The sequence below is a fragment of the Chlorocebus sabaeus genome, chromosome 24, assembly GCF_047675955.1.
Source record: "Chlorocebus sabaeus isolate Y175 chromosome 24, mChlSab1.0.hap1, whole genome shotgun sequence".
In the NCBI taxonomy this organism is placed as follows: Eukaryota; Metazoa; Chordata; class Mammalia; order Primates; family Cercopithecidae; genus Chlorocebus; species Chlorocebus sabaeus.
The window spans coordinates 70,576,954-70,588,121 of NC_132927.1; the positions used below are offsets into that span (position 1 = coordinate 70,576,954).

The following is an 11,168-nucleotide window of genomic DNA, read 5'->3' on the forward strand; positions in this document are numbered from 1 at the left end:
ACACCTGTAATCCCAGCACTTTGGGAGGCCAAGGTGGGCAGATCATGAGGTCAGGAGATCAAGATCATCCTGGCTAACATGGTGAAACCTCGTCTCTACTAAAAATACAAAAAAAAAAAAAAAAAAAAAAAAAATTTAACTGGGCGTGGTGGCAGATGCCTGTAGTCCCAGCTACTCGGGAGGCTGAGGCAGGAGAATGGCATGAACCTGGGAGGCGGAGCTTGCAGAGAGCCGAGATTGCACCACTGCACTCGAGCCTGGGCGAGAGAACAAGAGTCCATCTCAGAAAAAACAAAAACCGAAACAAAAAAACCCCCAAAAACAAACAAACAAAAACTGTAAGGAAAGGTCAGAATCAGAACTTGGAATGCCAGGTTGGATACTTTTTACTTAACGCGAATCCACTGTTCATTGTGTGGGGACTTCTGCCTGTCTTCAGTTATACTACTCAAAACTGTTCGGGAAAGTCTGAGAAACTGTCACAGCCAAGGAGAGCTAAGGAGAACTAACAAGCAAATGTGATATAGTATCCTGGATGGGATCCTGAGACAGAAAAAGTTGTTATTAGATAAAATAACAACTACTATGGATTTTAGTTAATAATGTATCAGCATTGGTTCATTAAATATGATAAATATTGCATACTTATGTAAGCTGTTAATAGAGGAAATTGGGTGAAGGGGATATATGAGAATTATTTATTCTGTTGTGTCAATTTTTCTGTAAATCAAAACTGTTCTGAAAAAGACAGTTTATTTTAAAAAATAACATTTACAGTATCTTCAAAAACAGTGCTCAGGGACAAATTTAACAAAATGTGCTAGAGATACATCAAAAACTTTAAAATACTGCTAAAAGAAGCTAAAGACCTAAGTAAATGGAGAAACATAACATGTTTATGGATTGAAAAACTTAATATTGTTCCAATTTCAGTTTTTTTCTGAATTGATCCAGAGATTCAGTGAAATCCTAGTTAAAATTCTAGTAGTCTTTCTGCAGAAATTTATAAGCTGATTCTAAAAATCTGTATTGAAATGCAAAAGGACCCCAATGTAGCCAAAATAGTTTTGAAAAAGAAAAAAGCTGGAGAACTTAAATATAAATTTGATTTCAACAATTACTATAAAATTCTGGTAATCGAGGCATTGTGTTCTATGTTGTCATATATAGTCAGTTGATTTTAACAAAGGCTTCAAGATAAATCAATAGTGATAGAATAATATTTTTTAAAATGGTGCTGGATGGACCAATTCCTTGAAAGACGCAATTCATCCAGGCACATTGGCTCACGCCTGTAATCCCATCAATTTGGGAGGCAGAGACAGGTGGATCACCTGAAGTCAGGAGTTCAAGACCAGCCTGACCAATATGGTGAAACCCCGTCTCTACTAAAAATACAAAAATCAGCTGGGTGTGGTGGCATGTGCCTATAGTCCCAGCTACTTGGGAGGCTGAGACAGGAGAATTGCTTGAACCTGGGAGGCGGAGGTTGCAGTGAGCCAGGATCGTGCTAGTGCACTCCAGCTTGGGAGACAGAGCAAGACTCCATCTCAAAAAAAAAAAAAAAAAAGAGAGAGAGAGAGAGAGACACGATTCAAAACTCACAGAAGAAGAAATAGACCACAGGAAGGGGAACATCACACATCGGGGCCTATTGTGGGGAGGGGGGAGGGATAGCATTAGGAGATATACGTAATGTAAATGACGAGTTAATGGGTGCAGCACACCAACATGGCACATGTGTACATATGTAACAAACCTGCATGTTGTGCACATGTACCCTAGAACTTAAAGTATAATAATAAAAAAAAAAGAATAGACAATCTGAATAGGCTTATATCTATTAAAGAAATTGAATCAGTAATTAGTAATCTTCTAAAACAGAAAGCATCTAGCCCAGATGGGTTCACTGATAAATTCTATCAAATATTTAAGGAATAAATTATACCAGTTATCTACAATCTCTTTCACAAGATAGAAGCAATGGGAATACACCCTAACTCATTTTGTGAGGTCAGCATTACCCTACTACCAAAATCAAAGTCATTCCAAGAAAAGAATAATACATACCAACATCTCTCATGACCACAAATGCAAAAATCGTCAAAAAATATTAGCAAATCAAATCCAACAATATATAAAAAGAATTATACACCAAAACTGAGTAGGATTTATACCAGTCGTAGAAGACTAATTCACCATTTGAAGAACACTTAATGTAATATATCACACTAACAGGCCACGGAAGAAAAATCACGTGATCATAGTAATATATGAAGAAAAGACATTTGACCAAACCCAACACCTATTCATGATAAAAACTGTAAGCAAGCTAGGAATAGAGAACTTCCTCAACTTGATAAGGAAAATCTACAAAAAACCTACAGATAACATCACAGTAGTGAGGAACTAGAAGCATTCCCCCTAAGATCAGGAACAAGACAATGATGTCCTCCCGTCACCATTCCTTTTTACCATCATACCGGAAGTTCTAGAAAAGGAAAGAAAAGATATACTGATTTTGGAACAAAGAACTCAAATTGTCTTTGGTCACAGATAACACGATCATCTATGTAGAAAATACACAAGAATTGACAAAAACACTTCTGGAACTAAGAAGTGATTATGGTAAGGATGCAGAATATAAGGTTAATATTCTGTAAGGTTAATGTGCAAAGTTCAATATGTCCTGTATTCCAGCATTGAACAAGTAGGAATTTAAAATTAAAAGCAAAATACCATTTACTATTAGCACTCAGAAAAATGAAATAGGCATAATTCTAACAAAATACATACGAGATCTATATAAGGAAAACTACAAAACTCTGATAGGAGAAATCAAAGAACTAAATAAAGAAGGAGATATCTCATGTTTATTGCTAGAAAGACTCAATATTGTCAAGATGTCAGTTCTTCCCAACTTGATCTATAAACTAAATGCAGTCTCAGTCAAAATCCCAACGAGTTATTTGGTAGATATCAACAAACTGATTCCAAAGTTTACCTAGAGAAGAAAAGTCCCAGAATAGCCAACATAATAATGATGAAGAACAAAGCTGGAAGATTGACACCACCTGACTTCAGGACTTAGTATAAAGCTGCAGCAATCAAGACAGTGTGGTTTTGGCAAAAGAATAGTCAAACAGATTGAAGAAACAGAATAGGGAGCCTAGAAATAGACCCATGTAAGTGTAGTCACATGATCATTAACAAAGGAACAAGGCCAATACAATGGAGAAAAGATAGTCTTTTCAAACAAATGCAGCCGGAGCAATAGGACACCCACATGCAAAAAAAAAAAAAAAAAAAAAAAAAAAAAAAAAAAATATATATATATATATATATATATATATATATATATATATCTTTTACACCCTTCACAAAAATTTATTCAAACATGAATCACTGTTCTAAATGTAAAATGCAAAACTATAAAATTCCTAGAGGATAACATAGGAGAAAATCTAGATGACCTTGCTTATAGTAATGACATTTTAGATACCATGTCAAAGGCACAATCTATGAAATAAAGAATAAGCTGAAATTCATTAAAATTAAAACTACTATTTGAAAAATACTGTCAAGAGAATGAGAAGGCAAGCCACCGACTGGGAGAAAATGTTTGCAAAACACATAATCTGATAAAGGACTTTTATCCAAAATATACAAAAAACTTGTAAAACTCAACAGTAGGAAAACTAACAACCTGATTAAAAAATGGGCAAAGACTTGAACAGATACCTCACTGAAGAAGATATGTCAATGGCAAATAAGCATATGCAATGGTGTTCATCATATGTCATCAGGTTTGTGCAAATTAAAACAATGAAGTCCCATGACACACCTATTAGAATGGTCAAAATCCAAAATGCTGACAACAAATGCTGGTGAGGATGTGAAGCAGCGGGAACTCTCATTTGTTGCTGGTGGCAATACAAAATGGTACAGCCACTATGGAACATCAGTTTGGTAGTTTCTTACAAAACCAAACATACTCTTACCATATGATCTAGCAGTCGTGCTCCTTGGTGTTTATCCACAGGAGTTGAAAACTTACGTCCGCACAAAAATCTGAGCATGAGTGTTTATATCAACTTTATTCATAATTGCCAAAATTTGGAAACAAACAAGTTGTTCTTCAGTAGATAGATGAATAAACAAACTGTGGTACATCCAGACAGTGGAATATTATGCAGTGCTAAAATGAAATGAGCTATCAGGCCATGAAAAGACATGAAGGAACTTTTAATACATACTACTAAGTGAAAGAAGCAAATTGAAAAGGTAGCATTCCAACTATGTGACATTCTGGAAAAGATAAAACTATGGAGACAGTAAAATGATAAGTAGTTAAGAATTGAATAGATGGAGCACAGATAATTTTTAGGGCAGTGAAAACACTCTGTATGATAACAAAATGATAGAAACATGTCATTTATATATTGTCCAAATTCATAGCATGTATGCCATTAAGAGTGAACCCTAATGTGAACTATGGGCTTTGGGTGGTAATGATGTGTCAATGTGGGTTCATCAATGCAACAAATGTACCACTGGTGGGAGACATTGAAGTTGGGAGGCTGTGTATGACTGGGAAGATATGGGAGATCTCTGTACCTTCTGCTCAACTGTGCTGTAAACTTAAAACTGTTCTAAAAAATAAAGTCTACTTAAAAAGTGGTGCTGGAACCATTGGATATCCATATTAAAGAAACAAAAACCAAAACAAACCCTAAACCTTAATTCTTTGTTAAATTTGTATAAATTTAAGGCATACAAGTACAGTTTTATTACATGGATATACATGGATATATTACATAGTGGTAAAGTCTGGGCATTTAGTGTAACCTAATAGTGTACATTTTACCCATTAAGCAATTTCTCATCCATCACCCCTTCTGACACTCCCACCCTTCCTAGTCTCCAGTGACGAGTATTCTACATTCTGTGACCACATGTACACGTTACTTAGCTCCCACTTATAAGTGAAAACATGCAGTATCTGACTTTCCGTTCCTGTGAATCTCAAGTCTTATCACCATACACAAAATTATACTATACTCAAAATGTATTGTAAACCTAAACATAAAAGCGTCTATATTTTCTAAAGAAAATATAGCAGAAAGTCTTTGTGATTTTGGAATACACAAAGATTTATCTTGACCATAAAACAAAAATATTAACATACTGGACTTAATCAAAATTAAAGCATCTGGGCTTTGAAGTAGAGCATTAAAAAATAAAAAGCAAGGCATAGATATGGAGGAAATATTCATAGAATATATACCAAAGAATTTGTATCCAGAATATACAAAGATGCCTTAACAAAAATTAGGCAACCAATTTTAAAATGGGAAAAAGGTTTGAACATGAACTTCACAAAAGATACACAAGTAAGTACATGAAAAGATGCTTAACATCCTAATCATTAGGGAAATGGAAATTTAAAAGCAGTAAGAAAAGCACCCAAGGAGGTGCCACTTCACACTTGCTGGAATGTCTGAAACTAGAAAGACTCACAATATCAAGTGTATGTGAGGATGTGGAGTAACTCTCCAGAATACTCACGTTCCTGGCAGAAATGTCAGGAAAGAAAAGAAATTCTGGACATCAATTTGGCAGTTTCTTGTGAAGTTAAATATGTATTTAGTATATGATCCAGCAGTTCCACTCCTATGCATTTACTGAGAAGAAACTAAAACATATGTCCACACACAGACTTGTACATGAGTGTTCACAGCAGCTTTATTTGTAATATATAAAAACTGGAAAAAATAGAAATGTCTATCAACAGATATTATGGGTAAACAAATTTTGACATATTCACACAATACCAGTCAGAAATAGGAATGAAGTATTGATACATAAAACATGAATGAATTTCAAAATTATGCTGAATGAAAGAAGCCAGACAGAAAAGAGTATATACTGTATGTTTTCATTTATATAAAATTCTAGACAATACAAACTTTTATAGTTGACAGGAGTGGTTTGGAGAGGGCGGAGGAGGATCGTGATGGGGTATGAGGGACTGTTTCATAGTGATAGACATGCTCACATCTTGATTGTGGTGATGACTTCATGGGGGTGTACATATGTCAAAACCTTAACTTCTTGCGGTTTGTTGTATGTAAATTTTACCCTCATAAAATTGACTTAAAAAGTGAAAAAGTCAGCTATCATTAACCTTTTCTTCTCTTTGGTTACCCTCTTTCTTAGTATATTTGATATGTCTGACTTTACATGTATTACTTTCAGATGATTCATTCCGGACTCGTAATGCCAGCAGTGTTCCACCTTCCTTTTCTCCTAATACTCCCTTACCAAGTACTTCCCGTGGGACAGGTAACTCAGTTGATCCCAAGAGCAGTGGAAGTAAAGATACACAACCACGGAAGGCTACCTTGTAAGTAATCAAGTGATGTCAGACTGAGTGTATTATCCTACTCTTTTTCTCAACAGACTTTCCTTCCCACTTAAGTACTTTCCAAAGAATAGAAAATGTCTATAATGAGAAAATGTTATAAATTAAAGGGTATTACTGTCACATGTGACTCTGTTATGTTAGTTTATGTAGAATAACTTACATTTGGCAAAGGCATTGTAACCTTAGGAAATCAACAGGAAACATTTAAATGGCTCCCACTAATATCTGAAATCTAATTTTTTTCTATGAAATGTTTACATTTAGGGAATTTGTCTCTAAGAAGGTATCCCTTTAAACACCTAGCTTAAGGATATGGTATTTAATCACCCAGTGTGAGAAAGATGGGTACAGCTGATGTCACGTTAAGAAATAAGTGGCAGCATGGAACCCAGAATTGTGAGTTCAGTAAACTGGAGAGGTTTACAGACTATACTTATGTCTTGAAGTTGAACTTATAAAGGGCTTCCATTCTCCTTTTCCCCCATGATTCCTTTTAATGTGCTATTTGTATCTTGTTTGATTTGTTGAAGTCTTTCTTTTAGCTTAAATATTTAAGAAAGGGGTACCATAAAAATCACCTTGATAAGAGACTATATCAAGTTATAAATGATTCTGCCAGGATACCCAAACCGTAGTTACAAGTTAGCTATTTCATATAGGACACCTGAACCTTCTGGTTGGAACAGACTTTTAACAATATTTAGATTTTCTTTTAAACATATTTTAGTGAATGCATGGGCATTTTTGAATAAAGTTTCTTAAATGCATTCTTTTGCAAAAACTCTGTGCTGGAGTCCCTTTTAGGATCTGATTTAGGCTGTTTTGCATTGCTATAAAGAAATACCTGGGCTGGGTAATTTATGAAGAAAAGAGGTTTAATTGGCTCATAGTTCTGCAGACTTCACAGGAAGCATAGCGGCATCTGCTTCTGGGGAAGCTTCAGGAGGCTTATTATCCTGCTAGATGGTGAAGCAGGAGCAGGCACATCACATGGTAAAAGTAGGAGCAGGAGAGAGAGAGTGGGGTTGGGGGAGGTGCCACACACTTTTAAATGATCAGATCTTGCGAGAACTCACTATCACAAAGAAAACACAAAGCCATGAGGGATCAGCCCCCATGATCCAAATACCTCCCACCAGGCCCCACCTCTAGCATTGTGGATTACAATTCAACATGAGATTTGGGCAGGGACAAACATCCAAACTATATGTATTCCAAAGTTTAATTGGTCGTTGGGTATATGCCCAACTTCATTCAAAATTTAGAAATAAGTTTAGAAATAAATTTATTGACTAGCGCTCAGGGAAAGAGAACCAATGTACTATTACAAAAACATAGTAATAGAAAAAAATGAAGATTGATATTATAGGTTAGTGTCAATGCAGAGTGTACTTTTATTTACAGAGAATGCTCTTTAGCTATACAGTTATTGCTCCCATGATTATACTATGGAAGTTCCACTTAAAAGTCATGAAAGGTCCAGGTGCAGTGGCTCATGCCTGTAATCCCAACAATTTGGGAGGCCAAGGCAGGTGGATTATCTGAGGTCAGGAGTTTGAGACCAGCCTGGCCAACATGGTGAAACCCTGCCTCTACTAAAAAAATACAAAAATTAGCCAAGCGTGGTGTTGTGCTCCTGTAATCTCAGCTACTCAGGAGGCTGAGGCAGGAGAATCGCTTCAACTCGGGAGGCAGAGGTTGCGGTGAGCTGAGATCGCGCCACTGCACTCCGGCCTGGGCAACAAGAGTGAAACTCCGTCTCAAAAAAAAAAAAAAAAAAAAAAAGTGATGAAAACAGAGGCAGGACACGGTAATGGTGTATAGAGAGCCTTGTGTGTCTTGTTCCCAGCAGCAGCTAAGTGGCTGTGCAAAGTTCAGCTCAGTGCACTGATCCTCACTGTGCATATCTGTCACATGACAGGGCTGCCTCATGGTTCCTCCTTCTTTAAGGTGCCTTCTAGCTCTGGCATCCTGAAATCCTCTTGTTATTTATTTATTTTTTTTTGAGACAGAGTCTCGCTCTGTCGCCCAGGCTGGAGTGCAGTGGTGCGATCTCAGCTCACTGCAAGCTCCGCCTCCTGGGTTTACGCTATTCTCCTGTCTCAGCCTCCCGAGTAGCTGGGACTACAGGCGCCCGCCACTTCGCCCGGCTAGTTTTTTTTGTATTTTTTAGTAGAAACGGGGTTTCACCGTGTTAGCCAGGATGGTCTCGATTTCCTGACCTCGTGATCTGCCTGTCTCGGCCTCCCAAAGTGCTGAGATTATAGGCTTGAGGCACCGCGCCCGACCCTGAAATCCTCTTTATTACCCTAAACCCTCTTCCTCCGAAAAGATTGCCCTGAAATTCTTCTGTTGAAGAGCATATTTAGTAACATCAAAAGTAATGTATTCTCTTGTCCACTTATTATTTTTCTAAATGCCATAGGCATTTTTTACAGTAAAGACCGTTGAAACCCAGTATATTTATGCCAGTTCTCCTTTATTTCAGATTACTCTCTTTATCTGTTCTTTCATTGTTGAGCATGCTTTTCCTTTTCATAGACTGAATTTTTTCTTGTTCAACATACATAGTATGTAGTTATTTATATAATTTATATATGTATAAATGATTAAAAAGTGAATCTAGAAACAAACATTTTGATAACAAATCATATCAGGTTTAGTATTTTCTGATTCTAAAGGAGGCATGTTGATATCCACAGTTGCTTTTTTAACTTGTGACTGGATATACAAGTTTGTAATTATATTTCCATCTGATGTGGCACTTATATGGATCTCTCTTGAGTGCACACTGCCACATGGCTGGATGGGTGATGATATCCACATTGGTCTTTCTTCTGTAAAATAGTATCCACTTTTCAAAACAGGCCATATCCAAATGAAAATACATTCTTTTCATTTAAAATAAGCCTGTGAGGTGATTTTGGAAAGTATAAATTATCTCAATTTTTGCTTCTCAAATTCTATGCAATACATTCCTCAGCTTTTCAGTGTCATTGAGATGACATATTTGGTATTTAGGAATATTAGTGTCTTAAAGGAAGCCTAGGTATGTATTATATCTTGTCTCTTAAGGCAGTTCATATATTTATGCCTGTGTAACTTCCATTATGGTTATACAAAATTTAAAATGTAGGAAAAGATGAATTAAATTGAATGCTATGTTATACATACACAGAATTTTTGGCAAGTAAAGATAATTCCAAGTAATCTTTAATGTGTAATTCATTTTTTCCATTAATCAGACTTCTCATGTATTAGATTTATTCAAAGTAGAGTATCTATATATTTTTAATTTACTTTGTACACATAATAACATTTTTCATATTTTTTTCTTTTTCTCCCTTTCTTATTCCCTCCTTCCCCACCCTCCCTCTCTTCCTTCATTTCTTTCTTCCCAAAGAAAATCCAGAAAATCCAATCCTTAAATCAACTGCTTGATGAAGGAGGCAAAACAAAGGCAGCAGAAGATAATGTGATTGGTGCACAAAAGCTAAAGCAATGGCTGGGGCTTTGTTTTTAAGTTTTGGGGTTTTTTTGTTGTTGTTAATGAGTGGAAAGAGAGACATAATGACAGCTGATGTTAAACTTTCCGTATTTCAAATTAGATTCCCTAGGAGGTATAATATATATTTCTTGAGTAATAATGTGGTTACAGAATTCCAGTGTTATAGTGAAGTGCAATGAAAAACATCTCTAGGTATGTGCTTTAACCACTGCTGTAAAAGAGACAAGTCTGCATTTATTTGTGCAGGAAACCAGCTATTTAATTGTTCTAAAGTTTTAGCATTTAAAAATCGTATGAAAGTCTACATCAGCTGAAATCGTCCTAGCTTCATAATCACTTGGAGGGGGACTTGGAAGGTAAGAAAGATACTGCATTTTCTCATGACTCTCCAAGCCCACTTGAAAAGTCACACTGAAAGGATGCAAATAGCCATCTGCGATTTTGGCAGCCCACCGGATTGTGGTGTCAATATGTTGTACCCGGACATTCCCAAATTTAAATTTGGCAATGAAAATTCCACAAAGATTTCTGATAACTTTGAGCTATAAATACCTTAAAAATAATAGATTGATGATTTTCTTTATTTCCTAGAGAATTTATTTTATAAATACTTTGTTTACATTTTAGATTGTATTTGTCCTTATTTAATTTAAAATGATGAATCTAGTCTGAATCAGCTGTTATTCCAAGCTATCATGCTTAAGCTATGTCAACAGCATTTATTTGTACTAATGCTAATATTTCCATCAAAATTTGCCTGTGGAATATATATAGTTCTTAATTTTAAACTGTCAGTTCTTGAGATATACTGTATGAAGCTATTGTCAGCTTCTCTATTTCAAAATGCAATCAGCATATAACTATATTGATATTAGAAAATATTTGTTTTTTAAAATGTATCGATGTATGATAAAGATGATCTAATTTGTGAATGCATATGTGTGTGTGGTTCCTTTTTATAATGTGAAATAATGAATAATGAATTTACTCAAAATAAAACATAGGTTAATGAGATACCTGTGTTTGTGAAAAAAGTTTTAAATACTCTCCTGCAGTTTTTATTCTGTAATTAAAGAGTAAGATAGTTCAGTTTTAGGTAGTGAATAAAAGAAATGTACCAGTGTCAACTATAAGAGCATAGTTACTCAGTGTGAGACCTTTTCATACCATTTGTTTTCCTTTTTCCTTCCATATGGCTTCTTTTTTGGCTATTTTTAGTGATTCTTCGTAATA

General features: G+C 35.5%; 1 protein-coding gene across 6 annotated transcripts in view; it reads left to right on the plus strand.

The window, feature by feature from the left end:
* The window catches only part of PPP4R4 (protein phosphatase 4 regulatory subunit 4), a 105,887-nt gene extending 95,016 nt beyond the window's left edge, over positions 1-10,871 (plus strand). For all 6 annotated transcript variants that reach the window (XM_037984438.2, XM_007987687.3, XM_007987691.3 and 3 more), the window contains 2 exons: positions 6,259-6,406; positions 9,831-10,871. In XM_037984438.2, the coding sequence (XP_037840366.1) occupies positions 6,259-6,406; positions 9,831-9,855 (173 nt within the window). In that variant the 3' untranslated portion in view covers positions 9,856-10,871. The remainder of the gene's footprint in view (positions 1-6,258; positions 6,407-9,830) is intronic.
* The last annotated feature ends 297 nt before the right edge of the window (positions 10,872-11,168 follow it).